We start from the raw sequence: 19,344 nt of genomic DNA, 5'->3' as shown, positions 1-19,344 counted from the left end.
TGACAGTTTGGGAGTAGGCAGTTACATTTTATAAAATACAATGTAAAATTAACAAGGGACACTAATATAGTTGTATCTTTGATCTTAAAAACCACAGGATAATGGTGTTGTGGTAACTTGCACAAAAAAAACAAAAAAAACCCATAATATTATTCTTGATACTGCTAGAAAGAAAAAACCTTTGAAAATTCATATGGACTTTTGTCCGACGGCCTGCACACGCTCGGAAAATGCGACAACAGACATATGTTGGCGGAAAATTTGGAAACATGCTAGCCAACATTTGTTGGCGGAAAGTCTGACAACAATTGTCTGATGGAGCATACACAATGTTGGATTTTCCTCCAAAAGCCTGACATCCAACATTTCCCGTCGGAAAATATGATCGTGTGTACGGGGCTTTAGACTTGATACCAACTTTGAGGGCAGCATAGTTATTATTATTATTATAACACTGATTGAAAAGAATTGTTAGTATAGAGCAGCCTTTCTCAACCTTTTCAACACAGAGGAACCCTTGAAATAGTTCTCCAGTCTCGAGGAACCCCTGCTAAAAATTAGAAATCTAAAACTCATGATACATTAGTGTGATGGTCAGTGAGAGGAATGGTCCTTACACTTGTGGTCATTGGGAAGAATTACCTCCTTACAGATCGCTAAAAAGATCAATGGTGTCAGTGGGAACTTATCTGAGAGGCAGAAATTGCCCAATGCTGTAGGCACCCCTAGCAACCTCTGGAGGAACCCTAGGTAGAGAATCACTAGTATAGAGGAATTAGAGAAACTATAAAAAGAAACGAAACAAGAAAATAGAAGCTGATCCAGAAGTCTAATAGGTTTTTGCAGTTTTCAGCAGAAAATAGGAGAATTAAAGAAGGAATTGGAATGTAGAAAGAACAATATTGAGATATGAGAACACAAGTCACCACTGCATTTATTACCAGGTATATAGGAGTCCCTGAACTTTGGATTTTCTTTCTTCGCACTTCGTACATATTCAGTGTTAGGAAGCCATGTTTCATTGAAGCCTAGGAAATGAAAGATGTTACCAAATACAAGCTTATATATATATTAGTTTGTAATATACTGGTGGTGTGGTGGTAACACACATAGGTGGGAGTGTTGCAGATATTAGATATTAATATAGGCATGGTCTGAAATCAATAGCAATCTTTGTTTTTTGAACATATCAAATAATAATGGTTTTGACTTTGATAAAACAGAGTGGCTTGGACTGTCTATAGAACAGCTGTATGTCAAGTAGTGATCAGTAGTATGCACTGTATGTTTGACATTTTTTTGTAACACACGTGTAGACTATTGTTACATGTGAGCAGTATGGCAATCTTATATAACATAGAAGCAGTGTCTAACAAGCTTGTGTTTGATGCTATACCGTGTACCTATATTAGAAAGTATCCTGTTCTCTTTGTATTGCTTCCTTTGTGTGAAATACTTGGTGTTAATGCCAGTCCCTCTGCTTTCCTATTAAAACTGGCCACACTAGGCAGGAGAGCACAGCCTGGTCAGTTCTCTAGCTGTGCTGGAACTCAGTCTCCTCTCCTCCAATGATCAGACTTGTGCTGACACACTCCTCCCTCTCCTGCACATCCATTTACTTGGAAGACCAGTGTCCTGCTGTTTTTTCTCCTCCCTCAGCTCTCTGAGCTCCTTATGCAGCTGAATATGTGGTCACTCATAAAAAAGGGGAACTCCATGTCCAAGAGATTTAAGGCAGTGCTGTAAAATAATGGTGGCCACACAAAATATTGACACTTTGAGCCCAATTTAGGCCTTTTTCACTTAGGGGTGTACTCCCGTTTGTTGCCAGAGGTTTAGACATTAATGGCTGTGTGTCGAGTTATTTTGAGGGGACAGCAAATTTACACTGTTATACAAGCTGTACACTCACTACTTTACATTGTAGCAAAATGTCATTTCTTCAGTGTTGTCTCATGAAAAGTTATAATAAAATATTTACAAAAATGTGAAGGGTGTACTCACTTTTGTGAGATACTGTATATGTTTATTTAAAGCTATGTGTACTCATTAACAAATGTTCATGACCTTTCGAATTTTTGCTGTTTCTACATTGATATTGATTATATTTGTTTTTGTGTAGCTACATATGCTTTATAGCTCCTGAATAAGCTGAAAATCGAAACATGTCAAGCAAGAAGCATTATAGTAGCTATTGTGTGCGTATTGTTTGTATTTACAACCATTTTATGAAATGCGGGCAACATTTGTTGTCCCTTCGCTTCTTTAAAATTTTGGATTCTAATAAAGATGTTTTTATAAAAATATTTGTACTTGTGGTACCATAAAAACCCCTTTACTTTGCCTTTTTCAATTTTTTTTTTATTTTTCTGGGATGAAGGTGCCTTTGATCTATGACTGTATATGGCATATTCAGAGTACATTAATTCGCTATTGTCACACAACTGGGTGGGCTCAGGGCGCAGTGCCCTCCCTTTTTTGAAGTTAGAGTCTCAGTGTCAGGACCTGTGTCATTGCTTGGGTCACCTGCTGGTGGCACTGTTTTTTTTATCATCAAAGGGTGTAGTTCTGATCGCCACCAGTGGGTTTCTCCCATCAGATGTACATACAGTTAATCAGCCTGCACCTGATATGGTCTGCTGGAAGTATATAAGCACCGACACTCAGGGCTTTAGTATTTTCTCTGCTAGCCCTGTCCTTGCCTCGGCCTGACCCGTTCCTGTATCTTGTTCTGAACCCTGAATCCTGATCCAGAGACCTGTCCCCTGGAACCTGCTTCCTGCTCATTTATTGACTGCTTCCAGTTCCCCTTTATCTCTTGTCCCTGTCTTGTTCTGCCTATGTGTGTTCCCTTTATTTGTATATAGTTAGTTAATGAGGTGTATTATAGGGTTTGCTGTGTTCCTTTACTTTCACTTTCTTGTTTATGATTTACTGGTGTTAGTATTTGAAGTGTGTCATTATCTTAAATATATATTTTCACTAAGCCCTTGTACACACGGTCGGACATTCCGACCACAAAATACGTCTGATTTTTTCCCACGGATTTTGTCCGAAACTGGTGTTGCATACACACGGTTGGACAAAGTTGTCTGAAAATCTGTTCATTCAGAATGTGGTGACGTTTGTTGCGTATGACGGGACCACATAGAGGCTAGTAGCCAATAGCTTTGATTCTCGTAATTTGATCTGAGCATGCGTGCCACTTTGTCTGTCAGAATTCTCTACAAACAATCGAAAAAAGTCCGATCTAATTTTTTTGTCGGAAAATTTTAGATCCTGCTCTCAAATTTCTTTCGTCTGAATTTCCGTCGGAATTTCCGATGGAAAAAGTCCGATAGAGCCCAAACACGATCAGATTTTCCGACAATATAATCCGATCGGACCTTTTCCGTTGGAATTTCTGACCGTGTGTACAGGGCATTACTCTTCATGTCCTGATTCCTTTAAGGTGCAGCCAACTGATATGATCACCAGTGCTGAGTGCCTGCATATGGCATCCCTGACACTCAGGCTCTAATCATGTGCTTAACCCCCCCCCAAAAAAAAAACACCCCATTGAAATCCATTTGTCCGGCGCCCTGCAAGTAGATGAGAGGCCGGGCGCATGGATTAGAAACTATATACAAATGTTTTGCCTTTCTTTTCTATTTTAAACTGAATGGGTTGTTGAGGTTGGGTTTACATATACTATAATCTGATTTATATGTATTGATTGCTAGCAGTCATAGCATTTAGCAAGCTTAACCACTTGCCGACTGGCTCACGCTGATATACGACAACAAAATCTGTTGCTGGATATTCTGATCGTGCGTACACAATTCCGACGCACAAAGTTCCACGCATGCTCAGAATCATACAGAAGAGCAGTGGCGGCTGGTGAAGTTTTTGGATGGGGGGGCGCCAGACCCCACCAATCATGACCCCATCCATCATGTTGGCCCCTCCCACTTCTCATAAACCACGCCCCTTATGTAATCTGAAAAAAAAAATTGGCGTGGGCTCCCCCCTCCGAGAGCATACCAGGCCCTTAGGTCTGGTATGGATTCCAAGGGGAACCCCCTACGCCGAAAAAACGGCGTGGGGGTCCCCCCAGATCCACACCAGACCCTTATCCGAGCACGCTACCCGGCCGGCCAGGAAAGGGGGTGGGGACGAGCGGGCGCCCCCCCCTTCTGAGCCGTACCAGGCCGCGTGCCCTCAACATGGGGGGGTGCCTTGGGGGAGGGGGGGCGTGCGGCCCCCCACCCCAAAGCACCTTGTCCCCATGTTGATGAGGACAAGGGCCTCTTCCCGACAACCCTGGCCGTTGGTTGTCGGGGTCTGCGGGCGGGGGGCTTATCGGAATCCGGGAGCCCCCTTTAATAAGGGGGCCCCGGATACTGGCCCCCCACCCTATGTGAATGAGTATGGGGTACAATGTACCCCTACCCATTCACCTGTGAAAAAAAGTACAAAAAAAACACAACACAGGGTTAAAATATTTTATTGCACAGCTCCGGGGGTCTTCCGTCTTCGGGGGTCTTCTCGCCGGACTCCTCCGCTATCTTCTTGTAGCTCTTTTGCTAGCGGAGGAGCCCGGCTTTCTTCCTCGCCGCCGGCCTCTTCTTCCGACTTCGGGGCGCTTGTCCCCCTCTTCGGTTCTTCTGCCGGGCCACCGCGCCTTCTTATAGCTCTTTTACAGGCGGTGGCCCGGTCTTCTGTCGCCGCCGCCGCCGCCCGCTCTTCTTCTTCTCCAGGAGATGTTGACTCGACGATCTCTCCGGCCGGAATGCCAGGGACGCGCTGCGCTGCCACTTATATAGGGACAATGGGGCGGTGTCACATGGGTTGATGTCACATGGGTTGGTCACATGGGTTGATGTCACATGGTGACCCCGCCCCCTTACGATGTCACAGTCCCAGAGGATGCTGGGACTGTCGCCATGTAACATCAACCCATGTGACATCAACCCATGTGACACCGCCCAATTGTCCCTATATAAGTGGCAGCGCAGCGAGTCCCTGGCATTGCGGCCGGAGAGATCGTCGAGTCAACATCTCCTGGAGAAGAAGAAGAAGAAGAAGAAGAAGAACGGGCGGTGGCAGCGGCGGAGACAGAAGACCGGGCCACCGCCTGTAAAAGAGCTATAAGAAGGCGCGGTGGCCCGGCAGAAGAACCGAAGAGGGGGGACAAGACCCCCGAAGTCGGAAGAAGAGGCCGGCGGCGAGGAAGAAAGCCGGGCTCCTCCGCTAGCAAAAAAGCTACAAGAAGATAGCGGAGGAGTCCGGCGAGAAGACCCCCGAAGACGGAAGACCCCCGGAGCTGTGCAATAAAATATTTTAACCCTGTGTTGTGTTTTTTTTTGTACTTTTTTTCACAGGTGAATGGGTAGGGGTACATTGTACCCCATACTCATTCACATAGGGTGGGGGGCCGGTATCCGGGGCCCCCTTATTAAAGGGGGCTCCCAGATTCCGATAAGCCCCCCGCCCGCAGACCCCGACAACCAACGGCCAGGGTTGTCGGGAAGAGGCCCTTGTCCTCATCAACATGGGGACAAGGTGCTTTGGGGTGGGGGGGCCGCACGCCCCCCATCCCCCAAGGCACCCCCCCCATGTTGAGGGCACGCGGCCTGGTACGGCTCAGGAGGTGGGGGGCCGCCCGCTCGTCCCCACCCCCTTTCCTGGCCGGCCAGGTAGCGTGCTCGGATAAGGGTCTGGTGTGGATCTGGGGGGACCCCCACGCAGTTTTTTCGGCGTAGGGGATTCCCCTTGGAATCCATACCAGACCAAAGGGCCTGGTATGCTCTCGGAGGGGGAACCCACGTCAAATTTTTTTTCAGAAATTTGCCGTGGAGTTCCCCCTTCAGAGCTCATTCTCTGATTGGCCACGGTAAAAGTCGCCTGGCCTGGGGAAACCTTTCTGGCTGTGGAAGCTTTTTTTCCATTCATTCAGCTAAATGCATGAACATTCTCAACAAAGTAGAAACTAGAAAGCCTTTATGCGGTGACTCACCTCCTGCCTCACTGTCTTGCAGCTCCGCTCGGGCTGAGGAACGGAGCTGCCGACGTCACTTCCGGGTTTCGTGAAGCAGCCGAAAGCCGGAAGTGACCTGCCTGTCTAAGAATGACAATGCTCCCGCCCGTAGAATCACAGTGATTTTATGGGCGGAAGCTAGTCAGCGTTCTGCAGTGCGCCGCAAGGCGGGTTTTTAACCCGCAAATGAAGCGCCATGGATGCAATCTTGTGATTGCATCGACGTGGCGCTTCTCATAGTGCACTGTGACCGGTGCCACAGTACACTATGTTAAATGACATTTTTTTTTTTTAAAATGTCTTAAAGGGCCGTTTTTTTTTTTAACTTTTTTTTTTTTACACCTAGGGGGAGGGGGGCGGCGCCCGGGCGCCCCCTATGGGCGGGCCGTCACTGCAGAAGAGCCACACTGGCTATTGAACTTAAAATTTCTCAGCTCGTCCTACACGACACTGCGTTCTTGACGTTTGCAATTTCCGACCAACTTTGTGTGACCGTGTGTATGCAAGACAAGTTTGAGCCTTCTAGGAATGTCCGATCATGTGTACGGGGCATAAGACTTGTAGTAACATTTTTTTAGTCATTGTAATACTAATACTAATTTTAAAATAAGATACATACCTTCACTAGGAGTTGGTGGTTTAGGAATAAAACCAATTGAAGCAGACATGTTGCCCTGGGTATACATAACAGAAACAATGAGGTCAGTGACAAAGTATTAATACTCCTTTACAAAGTTTAACTAGTGTTTCCAAGTTATAGTTACAGTGGTATTGCAGTTGCAGCTATTTTCAAAAACCACAGCAATGAAAACTACCTGAACGCTTTTGTCTATGACAACCAGGTAGAAGGTTTCATCTTTAAAATGAAGAAAAGAATCTGGTTTCCACTCTATTTTGTTACAGTATTATTTGCTTTCTTTTTTGTTAATCAGTCCCATTCCCACTATGGAAGGACTGCTAACAGAAGTCCACTAAATCACAGCATGCACACCAAAGTGCCTTATGCTGTAGTCACCAAGTCACCTGCATCCCTGAGATTAACCAGCAACATATTGCAGCAAAAGGTATCCCACACCAGAGACTTCAAAAAAATCTTTGTGCAAAAAAAAATAAAATAAAAAAACAAACAAAAACAAAAAAAACTCATAAATAACTAAGCCCACACTAGCTCTATTTTTCAAGCCAAACTCAAAATGACAGATTTTGTGATGTGCTGCTAATTTTTGATAAGAAAATAAAAAGGTTCTTTTTACACAAAGTACTTTTTGAAGTCCTTGGTGCAGGACACCTTTTTACTGCAATATGTACTGCCAACAGAAGTAAATGACCCTGGTCTAGAGCAGTTCAGATCATTTGTTTAAATTGTTATTATTTTTATTTGTATTATTATTATGCTGAGCACATTAGGGACTAGGGCTGCATTACATATATGATTAAAGAGAGCTCACAGGGATAAAAAAAAAAGTATGGGCATTGCCATTGCTGACTGTTGGTGCAGGATCTGGGACTTACATGCTGATCATTGCCTACTGAGTCACTGACCTGGAAAAAGTACACAAGGTAGAATATGAGAAATTTAGATGTGTAAATAGTTATTCTAGGCCAGGGGTCTCCAAACTTTCAAAACAAAGGGCAAGTTTACTGTCGTTCAGACTTTAGGGGTGGGTGGGGGCAGATTGTAACCAGTGGAAGGAATATTGCTCCATTGTTGCTGTCAGTGGGAGGAATAGTGCCCCATTGTTGGTGTCAGTGGTAGGGATAGTACCCTATTATTTGGTATCAGTGGCAGGAATTATGCCTCATTGATGGAGTTAGTGGCAGGAATAATGCATCAAAGGCAGGATAAATGCAAGAAAATCTGGCCCCTGGGCCACAGTTTGGAGGCCACTGTTCTAGGCCATTGATTTACTAGGTAATGAATCCAGGGTCATGATTGGAGCCCCATAGCTTGCACCTTCCAAGATAATTCTACATTTCTTACAGGTATACAGCCAATATTTTCTTTATTTAATTTTGGATAGAGAGGGAAATGGTAAAAATCCCTGTAAGTTAATTTTTTGCTGTCTGTGTCCTGTTGGGGTGATTTGTCTTCATTTATTTTCTGTCCCAGAAATACAAATAAGAAGTGAGAGGGAATCTCCCGAAGTGAGGGTATTCCCCTCTTAGACAGTTGTTACTAGAACAGTTGTCCTCATTGGAAGGTTCACTCTCTCTTCTTGTTTTGATGACTGTAACATTTTGGACATTTCATCATTCTCTGTCAATTGTTCGCATAGTCCCCAGGACAAACAGAAAGAATGCATCTCCATTGCAAGGCCACACACAGCAATAAAAACCTCATAAACTGAAAAGGCAAGCACCCCATAATATTGTTTATTGAGGGTTAAAAAAAAAAAAACAGGAAACAGGTGACAAAGAAAAATTGCCAAAAACATGTTCCTCCACTAACGTTTCAGGGCTTCAGATGACCCCTTTCGAAAGGTGCGTATATCTGAGCAACCTTGAATGAAAATCTCCCTAGAGTGCTACAACCACAGATTTTTTAGATACAAAATGGTACATGTATCATAAAGATTGAACCAAACACCTGCTTTCTGAAGAATATAAATCCACATATTTAGGACTTTTAACCCTTGTACACACGGTCGGACATTCCGACAACAAAATCCGTCGGATTTTGTCTGACGGATTTTGTCCGAAACTTGTGTTGCATACACACGGTCGGACAAAGTTGTCGGAAAATCCGATCGTACGTAACGTGATGACGTTTAGCTACGACGGGACTACGTTCAGGCTAGTAGCCAATAGCTTTGGTCTAGGAATTTGATCTGAGCATGCGTGGCACTCTGTCAGATCGGATTGGATCATGTCGGAAAGTTATATAGCTCAGCTCTAAAACTTTGTCCGTCGGATATATTCCGATGGAAACAGTCCGATGGAGCCCACACACAGTCGGATTATCCGACAACACGGTCCGATCTGACATTTTCCGTCGAAATGTCCGACCGTGTGTACAAGGGCTGAGACATTATTTTCATTAGATAGTATCATAAAGATGGTCAAATATGTTTGGATTTTTGCACATGTCTAATCCATTAGCTCTGCACACAAAATGTCTACTTACAGATGTAGATGTTCATCAGCTACAAAAAAGAATTTCAACCCCATTGTTTGATAATAGTGCAACTATATAATTTTCATGTCAGGAAGGAGAGCAGAAGAATTGTGTAGTTTGGACAATCAGTATGAACATTTTCTGTCTCATGATAAAGATATTCATAACCCAGGCAAATACAAAATTAAATCGTAGTTCAATTTATGAGGGTAAACTATCTAGAGACATAGGATGAACTTACAGATGGTATAGGCAATACAGAAAAATTTGAAGAAGTTCTCCAGTCAGATGGAATATTGCATCTTGCCTAAAAAAATAATTTGACATTTTTGTTGTTTTGGGTTTTACATTTTAAGGTTAACATAATATAAGCCAATTTCATATTTTATGATAAAATCATATAAACAAAGCATTTGTTTGCAGAGTATTAGATCTTGGACTGTGAAAAAGTGTGTGTTTTTTGTTCCCAGTTTTAAATGTATGTACCTTTAGCTGTTGTCCCAGACCACGGTATGGAATAGGTAGTATCTAACTATAAGTCAATACTTTCACATAACATACACTTTGGGTTACAGTTATAAAAAATTTGCAGAGCTATTCATCCTGAGAAACTGCATGTGCATTCATTGTGTGCGAATGCCAGAAAAATAAAATGTTACTAGGCAATTTCAGGATAAGGTCATCCAGTGCCTAGAGGGAACGTGCCCCCCTTCTTTATGTGGTGAATGACAATCTTCTCCATGCCCAAAAAACACACCCGATCATCATAAATATGTATAAAATTCAGAGGTCAGGATTGGATAAATTACAAAGTGCAGGAGTATACAGAGTACAGGGATCAGGAGTGGATAACGTAAACACAGTGCAGGGGTAAGGAGTAAATAATATACAATCTGCTGGGGTCAAGAATGGGTAAAGTACACAGTGCAGGGATCAGGGGTATATACACCCTGACTTGCTCAACTAAGTTCCGGCCTGGCTGTCTGGCCTCAATGTTGGCCTGGTTTTAGGATGCAGGAGCAATATTCAGAGGTCAGTAAGATAAAGGGCAGTGTACAGAGGTCAGTAGTATGTAGGGCAGTGTACAGAGGTCTGTATTTGGGAGCATAAGTACAGGAGTCAGCAGTTAGGGCAGATTATAGGGGTCAGCAGAGCAGAGGGTAGTGCATGGGGTTAGTAGGCCAGTATTAGGTGTCAGTAGGCCAGTGGATGGTTTCAGTAGGACAGTGGATGGGTTCAGTAGGCCAGTGGACTGTGTCAGTAGGCCAGTGAACAGTGTCGGCAAAGCAGTGAGCCATGTCAGAAGAGCAGTGGACAGTGACAACAGGGCAGTGAAAGATGTCAGTAGGGCAGTAAACAGTGTCAGTAGAGCCGTGGATGTGTCAGGGCAGTGGATGGTGTCAGTAGAGCAGTAGATGGTGTTGATAACTCTGTGGAAGGTGTCAGTAGGGCAGTGAACATGTCAGGGCAGTGGATGGTGTCGGTAGGGCAGTGGAAGGTGTCAAGAATACGTATCGGCCTAAACTGAGGAAATTTTATTTTATTTTATATACTTTTGGGGGATATTTATTAAAGCAAAATGTAAAAAAAAAGCGTTTTTTTCAAAATTGTTGCTCTTTTTTTGTTTATAGCGCAAAAAATAAAAACCACAGGGGTGATCAAATACCACCAAAAGAAAGCTCTATTTGTAGGAAAAGAAGGACGCCAATTTTATTTGGGAGCCACGTCGCTCGACCACGCAATTGTCAGTTAAAGCGACGCAGTGCCGAATCGCAAAAAGTGCTCTCGTCAGGAAGGGGATAAATCCTTCTGGGGCTGAAGTGGTTAATTAGGTTGTATCTTGTATTGTACGTAAGTGGTTAATAGTCCCTGAGTCAGTTTAGTTGTGGCTGGGGGCCTTTGATTGGGTGGCAGATATAACCGGTTAATCATGAGTATAAAGACCTTAGACTGGGCAAATGCTGAGGTTGGTTTATTTATTATGCATTGACAGTATTATATGCATTAAACGTGTTTGTTGTATTTAATGGTTTGTAATAAAAGACTGCTATGGCCATTCGACTCCAAATAAAATGTGTCATCTGGTCATTTTGGAAGGGTGTGTTTAATATTTTATAGATAATCAAAGCCTCTGCATTCTGTAGGTCCCTCAGTCATGTATAAATACTTACCTCACTCCAAGCCTCAGTAGGCTCCCTCTAGCATTGGTACTGGTACCCTGTAGCTCTTTTGTAAGGTGCGACTAGTTGTGGTCACACTACTGATTACTGATTTTGTTGGTATTTGCACACAATAAATGAACATGCAGTTTACATGCAGGCTCACATGATGAATAGCTCTGCTGTTTTTTTTTTTTTTTATATATAAATACACCCCTTAAAAAAAAAAAAAAAGCTACTTACTCTCTTTATCTGCAGTATTCCTTCCAGAATTGAAACACTATCATAATTTCTAATCACAGGCTCAAGGTCCAACAAACATTCTAGTGTCAAAAACAAAACAGAATTAACATTAAAGCATAACTGTTCACCAATCACCCCCATCCTTCCTCCTTCCCCATAGCAGCCAATGAAGAATGGGCTTTTGTTCACACCTGGTACTACTTACTCAGGAAAGCTGGTCTGTCATTGGGATCAGAGGCCCAGCCACTCTGCATTAATGATAGAAATACATCTCGGTGAGGCATGTCTGCAGGAATGCTCTCCTCACTTATGTCTGGCCGTGAACCTTTGGATACACTGAACATGATCTGCATTGGGGTTGTAGCACCTGATAAAATAATCACAGTAATCATAATCATTTTGTTAATAAAACTGAAAATGCCCTCCCAGTGGAGGTGCCAGGCGGGTACATGCTAAAGCACCCCTAAAAAAAAACTCAGAGTACCCCCAATCAGCAGCCACCATAGTCAGAGTCTACATTAATGTTTTCCTATAATCTATCCTAACTAAATTTCATTGGCACTTGGCAGCATTGGCATAGGGGAATTAGACTTAACTGTGTGTCTTGCAGCATCCTATAGAGCAACTCTTACATACAGGGAGTATAGCAGAGTCTCCCTACACCGTGCATATCAGTAGAAACACACAGCCCTATAGCCTTGGATGGCAAGGCACTCCCCTCCTTCTCTCTCTACCTTCTTCAAGCTAACAGACTAACGAGACTGCACTGTCCACTGTTAATTCTTTCCATTGAAAACTGGAAATTCAGTGTACCAGCAGTAACAGACGAGGTACCAGAGCATTGACAGATGTAAACTGCAGCTGCTGGGGTAAGAACTTTAACAAATAGTTTGCTGAGAATGTTTGTTTTAGCCCCGGTTCACACATATGCGATGCGGGGGAACCAGCGCGTTTCCAGTGCCCGTTCCTTGCATGGAGTTCACACTACCCTCTGCAAACCGGCGCGGGTGTCAATACAAAGTTAATGACACCCCCAGATTGGTCCGCAGATCGCAGTGCAAATTGTGGATTCGAAAAAGAAATTGGATCGCATGGGTGTGAACACCCATGCGATCCAATTCCAGTGCAGGGGAAAAAAAGGTTCCTGCACTATTTCCATGCAAATCCAATGCGAGTTCAGCCTTTCAACAATATGGCTGAACTCGCATTGCACAGACATCGCATGTGATCTGCACAGCAATGTGGTGCGAATCACATGTGCTGTCTGATTGCATACGTGTGAGCCCAGGCTTAGTGTGCTCAATATGTTACACTAAAATTCTGAGGTTTCAATACTACTTTGATGGAGTACATAATGAAACAATTATGCATAACAATTATGTCTTAGCTCTGACTTTCATAAATCAACTAAAAACAAACCAATTTAATAATTTTGCATAGTAAAAGGTCTGTGCAGTCTGCAAGGCAAAAAAAGGGCAATAATTACATTACCTTCATATGGCTGTTTCCTCGAGAGAACTTCCCACATAATAATAGCATAGCTGAAATAGGGAAAAAAACATATGCATCAATTATACAGTAAGTAACAACGAAACATGTCATAACCTGTTGGGTTACGGCAGAAGTGTGAAATCAACGTCCCACACATGCTGAGTGACAGAAAAACGTGAAGGAGGCCTCAATGAGCCCCTTCAGAATATTTCATTTAATGGCCCCTTCCCCCGCTCTCCATCCTGAAACATCCCCTGCAGCAGCTATCGGCAAAGGAGAGACAGGGGGAGCCAGGAAGCAGAGGAAATTGTCAATACAGGGAGGGGTTTAGGGTGTGCCCTAGCACCCCCAGCACACCCTGTGAAAAGGCCTATGACTCCAGTACTCCAGACTGGTGTACATTCCTTGCCTTATGTATACAAAACCCATGCAAACACTAATGTACTGTATGTATGCAACAGGTTAAAGCTGAAGTTTATTTTTTATTTTTTTTGTTGAATACAGCACCAAAGACATTTGTTATGTGTAATGGTATGTATCCCATTACCTGCAGGCAGCTGTCTCTGGTACAAATATTTCCTGCTTTGTATCCTTTTTCTATATTTGTGCTGTGGATTACATGGAGTCAGGGCAGACCCCTAGCTTGAACTGCACCCTCAGTGGAACACAACGTTAGTTACCGTATTTATCGGCGTATGACACGCACTTTTTTAAAATCATAGGAAAATCGTGAGTGCGTGTTATACGCCGATCCCCCGCTGATTGTCAGCTTCTCTGCCAAACTCGGAAAGCCGCCGAGCACGGCCAAAAATAGCCGAAAGCTGCCGAGAATGGCCGAGAGCTACCGAGCGCATCTGAGATACACAGGACATCCGCTCTGTATCTCGGCGGCGCCATTTTTAAAAAGGCAAGCCTGCAAAAGATACTGACAAGGCTGCAAATTCCCGGGATTAGGACATTTGTCCCGAATTAATTGTGTCCCGGGAAATGTCCCGGGAAATTCGGTTTGTCCTGGGAAATAGAATTTCCCATTTTTTTGCTGCCGCCGCTAGAGTTCCGCAGCCGGCGGAGACAATGTCTCCGCCGGCCACCATTTTTAAGAAGACCAGAAGCTGGTCTTCAATAGAGAGCATTGCTGTGGCGCCGCATCTGATATAAGGAGGGACTCTGCTGGGGGCACCTGATGGCATCTGGTGGCAGGCAACGTGGCTAGTGACACGCTCATGGCTCCCACTGATTCTGCATTATGGTGAGTTGAATGATTTCATTTCATATTACAATGTAATAATAGAAATAATGCGCTTCAATCATCCTGACACCATAAAAATCATGGCGTCGGGATGATTGAAGTGCTAACACCAGGTATTTGGAGTATCTTTATCTGCTGATTGTCAAACTCTGGAAAACACATTGCTATTGTGGTGTAGGATCGGGTGGCTGCTGTCCCTCCATCCCTCCACCCTCCCTCTCCCCCTTTCCCTCTCCATCCTGCATTCATCTCAGACACTAGCCACACCCCTTTGAGCCACGCCCACTATTTTACGTAAACCACACCCCTATTTTGCAGCGGTGCACACTTTATCCTTTTCCTAGGCCACACCTATAACTGCATGCCCCGCCCCCTAATTATAACACAACTCCGCCTACTGCCAAAAAAGTGTCCCGAAATGTTTTTTTACAATGTTGGCAATAGGGATGAGCCGAACACCCCCCGGTTCGGTTCGTACCAGAACTTTCGAACGGACCCCACGTTCGTTACGAACGTTAGAACCCCATTGAAGTCTATGGGACTCGAACGTTCGAAATGAAAAGTGCTAATTTTAACGGCTAATATGCAAGATACTGTCCTAAAAAGGGTTTGGGGACCTGGCTCCTGCCCCAGGGGACATGGGTCAATGCCTAAAATGTTTTTAAAAATGGCAGTTTTGGCGGGAGCACTGATTTTAATGACGATTAAAGTGAAAAAAAAAAAGTGAAATATTCCTGTAAATATGGTGCCTGGGGGGTGTCTGTAGTATGCCTGTGAAGTGCCACGTGTTTCCCGTGTTTAGAACAGTCCCTGCACAAAATGACATTTAACGGAAATAACACCATTTAAAACTGCTTGCGGTTTTAATGTTATATCTGGTTCCTGCAATATGGTTGAAAATCATTGAGAAAAATGGCATGGGTAGCCCTCCCTGCCCATTACCAGCCTATTTGGGTCTTGTACGCATATTAAGGGGAATCCCGTACCCATATTAAAAAAAGGAAATGCGTGTGGCCCCCAGGCCCTATATACTCAGAACAGCAGTATACAGGCGGTGCAAACAAGACAGGGACTGTGTAGGTTTGTTGTGTTAAGTTGAATCTGTTTGTAATTTTCAACTGGTACATTTTTAAAGTGTAGCTCCAGTCCAAAAAACAATTTTTAAGCTTTTTGGAAAACATAGGGAAGGGTTATCACCCCTGTATAATTTGTTTTGTCGTCCATCTTTTTTCATCTCACTTGCTGTTGTCTCCTTCCGTTTGCAAGTAGGAGATGTTTGTAAGTTGGATGTTTGAAAGTAGGGGCCTGCCCTATATGCTCTGCAGAAATGGCGGAACAAGGTGTTGGTTTTGCCACAACATTGTAAGCCCTCAAAGTGACTCTTGGTGGGCGCTGGAGCGCCCTGCTGTGAACGATTATATCAAGAATTGTAATTACATGCCATTGTTGAACAGTGGTAGAAAAATTGACCTTTGGTGGTTGTGGTGCTGGTGCCACAACACTATAAGTCCTCACCGTTACTCTGGGTGGGCACAGGAAGGGGCCCTCCTGTGAAATATTATATCAAGAATTGTAATTGCATGTCCCTGTTAAACAGGGGCAGAAAAATTTGGCCTTAGGCACTGCTGCTGGTGCCACCACACTGCAACCTCTTCCATATACTCTAGTTTTATTGCAGGAATTAGCCCTGCTGCAAAGCATTGCATCAAAAATTGTACCTAAACGCCCCTGTTAAACAGGGGCAGAAAAATTGGGCCTTAGGCACTGGTGCTGGTGCCAGCACACTGCAACCTCTGCCATATACTCTAGTTTTATTGCAGGAATTAGCCCTGTTGCAAAGCATTGCATCAAAAATTGTACTTAAACGCACCTGTTAAACAGGGGCAGAAAAATTGGGCTGATGGCATCAACCAGAACCAGAAATGTTCTTCCAACATATCAGCGGAGAAGGAAGAGGATAGACAATCAACATAACAGGACAGTCACTCAGCATCAGCATAGGCAGTCTTGAAGGGATGTGGTATTTCAAAAAAAATTATTCTGTTACATCAGCTTCTGGTAGCTGTGGGTGATCCAAGACTGATTCATCTTGATGAAGGTCAGTCGATCAACTGATTCGGTGGACAGGCGCACCCTGTGATCGGTAACAAAGCCACCAGCAACACTGAAGGTGCGTTCCGAAAGAACGCTGGATGCAGGACAGGCCAGTAGCTCAATTGCATACTGTGCAAGCTCTGGCCAGTGATCCATCCTCAAGACCCAGTAAGCCAGAGGATTTTCGGTGGGAAAGGTGTCCAAGTCTGACCTTGCCCCTAGGTATTCCTGCACCTTGTAAATCAGACGCTGGCGATGGGTGCTGGAACCGATCATACCTTGGGGCTGCGGACTAAAAAATTGTCTGAAAGCATCAGTCAGACGGCCACCTTCTCCACCGCTCCTTCTGACCGATGCCTCAGCAACACGTTGTCCAGGAACAGGAGTTTGTAACCTTCCAGTCTCTTGGAACGCGTTGCACAGACCTTTCTGCAAGGCCTCCCGGAGATGTCTCATCCTCTGCTCCCTCTGCGATGGCAAGATAAGGTCGGCAACCTTACCCTTGTACCGTGGATCAAGGAGAGTGGCCAGCCAGTAATGGTCCCTCTCCTTGATCCGAAGAATACGAGGATCCTTCTGCAGGCTTTGCAGGATCAGGGAGGCCATGCAGCGTAGGTTAGCTGAGGCATTCGGTCCAGAGTCCTCTGGGTCACTAAGGGCAACATGATCCACAGCTACCTCCTCCCAGCCACGTATAAGTCCACGTGTTTCTTGGGACTGTAAATCATCCCTACAAGACTGCTGCTGCTGCTGCTGCTGCTGATGCTGAGTGCCAGCCTCCACCTCCATGCTGACACAATCATCCTCCTCCTCCTCTTCCTCCTCCTCATCCTCTTCCTGTGTGATGGGTGGCACAGCAGGAACACTGTCTGGATAAAGGGGGCCTTGAGAGGCAAGGAAGTCCTCCTCTTCCTGCCTCTGTTCTGCCTCAAGTGCCCTGTCCATTATTCCACGCAGCGTATGCTCCAAGAGGTGGACAAGAGGTACAGTGTCACTGATGCATGCACTGTCACTGCTCACCATCCTTGTGGCCTCCTCAAATGGTGACAGGACAGTGCATGCATCCCTGATCATGCCCCACTGGCGTGGTGAGAAAAAACCGAGCTCCCCTGACCCTGTCCTGGTGCCGTAGTCGCACAGGTACTCATTGATGGCCCTCTGCTGCGTGCGCAGCCGCTGCAGCATGGCCAATGTTGAGTTCCATCTGGTGGGCATGTCACATATAAGGCGGTTCTTGGGCAGGTTCAACTCCTTTTGGAGCTCAGCCAGCCGAGCACAGGCATTAAATGATCGGCGGAAATGCACACAGACTTTCCTGGCCTGCTTCAGGACATCCTGTAAGCCGGGGTACCTGCCCAAGAACCGCTGCACCACCAGGTTAAGGACGTGAGCTACACAGGACACATGAGTCAGTTGTCCCTGTCGGAGGGCGGAGAGGAGGTTGGTGCCATTGTCGCAAACCACCATTCCTGGCTTAAGCTGGCGTGGCGTCAACCACCTCTCGGCCTGCCCCTGCAGAGCTGACAAAACATCCGCCCCAGTGTGGCTCCTGTCCCCCAAACAAACCAGCGCAAGCACGGCATGGCATTGTTTTGCCTGCGTACTTGCGTAGCCCCTGGAACGCCTACGGAGCACCGCTGGTTCTGAGGACAGAGCACTGGAAGAGGCCATGGAGGAAGAAGAAGAGGAGGGGGTGGAGGAGAGAGGTGTGTCACAACCAATAGTAGCATTTTGGAGGCGTGGTGGCGGAACAACCTCCAACACTACTGCACCTTGTCCTGCATCCTTCCCAGCAGCCAGAAGAGTGACCCAATGGGCCGTGAAAGACAGGTAACGTCCCTGTCCATGCCTGCTGGACCATGTGTCAGCGGTAATATGCACCTTACCGCTGACCGCCCTGTCCAGCGAGGCAAGGACATTGCCTTCCACATAGTTTCATAGTTTCATAGTTTCATAGTTAGTAAGGTTGAATAAAGACATCAGTCCATCCAGTTCAACCTGAGTGAGTATCTACAATTGTCCCTATCCCTCTACATTGCACACTCACATCAGTCCCTACCCTCAAAGAGCCAACAATCCAAGGTCCCCATTCATATACTAGGGCCAATTTTTTGGACAGAAGCCAATTAACCTACCTGCATGTCTTTGGAGTGTGGGAGGAAACCGGAGTACCCGGAGGAAACCCACGCAGACACAGGGAGAACATGCAAACTCCAGGCAGGTAGTGTCGTGGTTGGGATTTGAACCAGCGACCCTTCTTACTGCTAGGTGAGAGTGCTAACCACTACACCACTGTGCTGCCGGTAGAGAGCCGGAATCGCCTTCCGTGAGAAAAAGTGGCGTTTGGGGACCTGCCACTGAGGAACCGCACATTGTACAAACTCACGGAAGGGGGCCGAGTCTACCAACTGAAAAGGCAGCAGTTGAAGTGCTAGCAATTTAGCCAAGCTAGCATTCAACCGCTGGGCATGTGGATGGCTGGGAGTAAACTTCTTCCGCCGGTCCAGCAGCTGGGGCAGGGACATTTGCCTGCTATAATCGGACGTGGGTGTACCGCTAGCAGAGTTCCCGGAAGCACTTGGCTGTGACACACCTAATTCTACACCTTCATTCCTCTCAGAGCAGGTTTCAGAGAGGACTGAAGGTCTAGTGGGGTTGGAGATGCCAGCTGATGAGGAGCAAGGAGAGGTCCGCTTTGTTCTTTGGTGTGGGTCTTTGAGGTACGCTTGACAACGAGCTGCATGGCAGGTCAACATATGTCTGGTCAAGCATGTGGTGCCCAAGCGGCTGATGTTTTGGCCACGTGAGATACGCTTGAGACATATGTTGCAAATAGCAGCGGTGCGATCTGATGCACTCATCTCAAAAAAGGCCCACACCAAAGAACTTTTAGAATAACGCGCAGAAGCAGCGCTCTGCACAGGCGGAGCTCTGCGGTGTGATTCAGTCGGTGTGCTGCCCTTAAGCTGGCCCC

At 45.4% G+C, this 19,344-nt stretch overlaps 1 protein-coding gene across 2 annotated transcripts in view; it reads right to left on the bottom strand.

Moving 5' to 3' along the window:
- Window positions 1-19,344, bottom strand: part of RIPK2 (receptor interacting serine/threonine kinase 2) — an 88,705-nt gene that overhangs the window by 12,699 nt on the left and 56,662 nt on the right. Inside the window, exons 5-10 of one of the 2 annotated variants that reach the window (XM_077492990.1) lie at window positions 13,028-13,077; window positions 11,742-11,903; window positions 11,537-11,616; window positions 9,376-9,441; window positions 6,639-6,693; window positions 942-1,028 (exon numbers count right to left, since the gene is read on the bottom strand). In XM_077492990.1, coding sequence (XP_077349116.1) covers window positions 942-1,028; window positions 6,639-6,693; window positions 9,376-9,441; window positions 11,537-11,616; window positions 11,742-11,903; window positions 13,028-13,077 — 500 coding nt within the window. The remainder of the gene's footprint in view (window positions 1-941; window positions 1,029-6,638; window positions 6,694-9,375; window positions 9,442-11,536; window positions 11,617-11,741; window positions 11,904-13,027; window positions 13,078-19,344) is intronic. The other variant, XM_077492991.1, reaches the window with a different exon arrangement.

The sequence above is a fragment of the Lithobates pipiens genome, unplaced genomic scaffold, assembly GCF_037356315.1.
Source record: "Lithobates pipiens isolate NorthernLeopardFrog02 unplaced genomic scaffold, aLitPip1_a1.2 Scaffold_19, whole genome shotgun sequence".
Lineage (NCBI taxonomy): Eukaryota > Metazoa > Chordata > Amphibia > Anura > Ranidae > Lithobates > Lithobates pipiens.
Note: the sequence above shows the minus strand (reverse complement) of the source record. Positions and strands in the feature narration are given on the sequence as shown.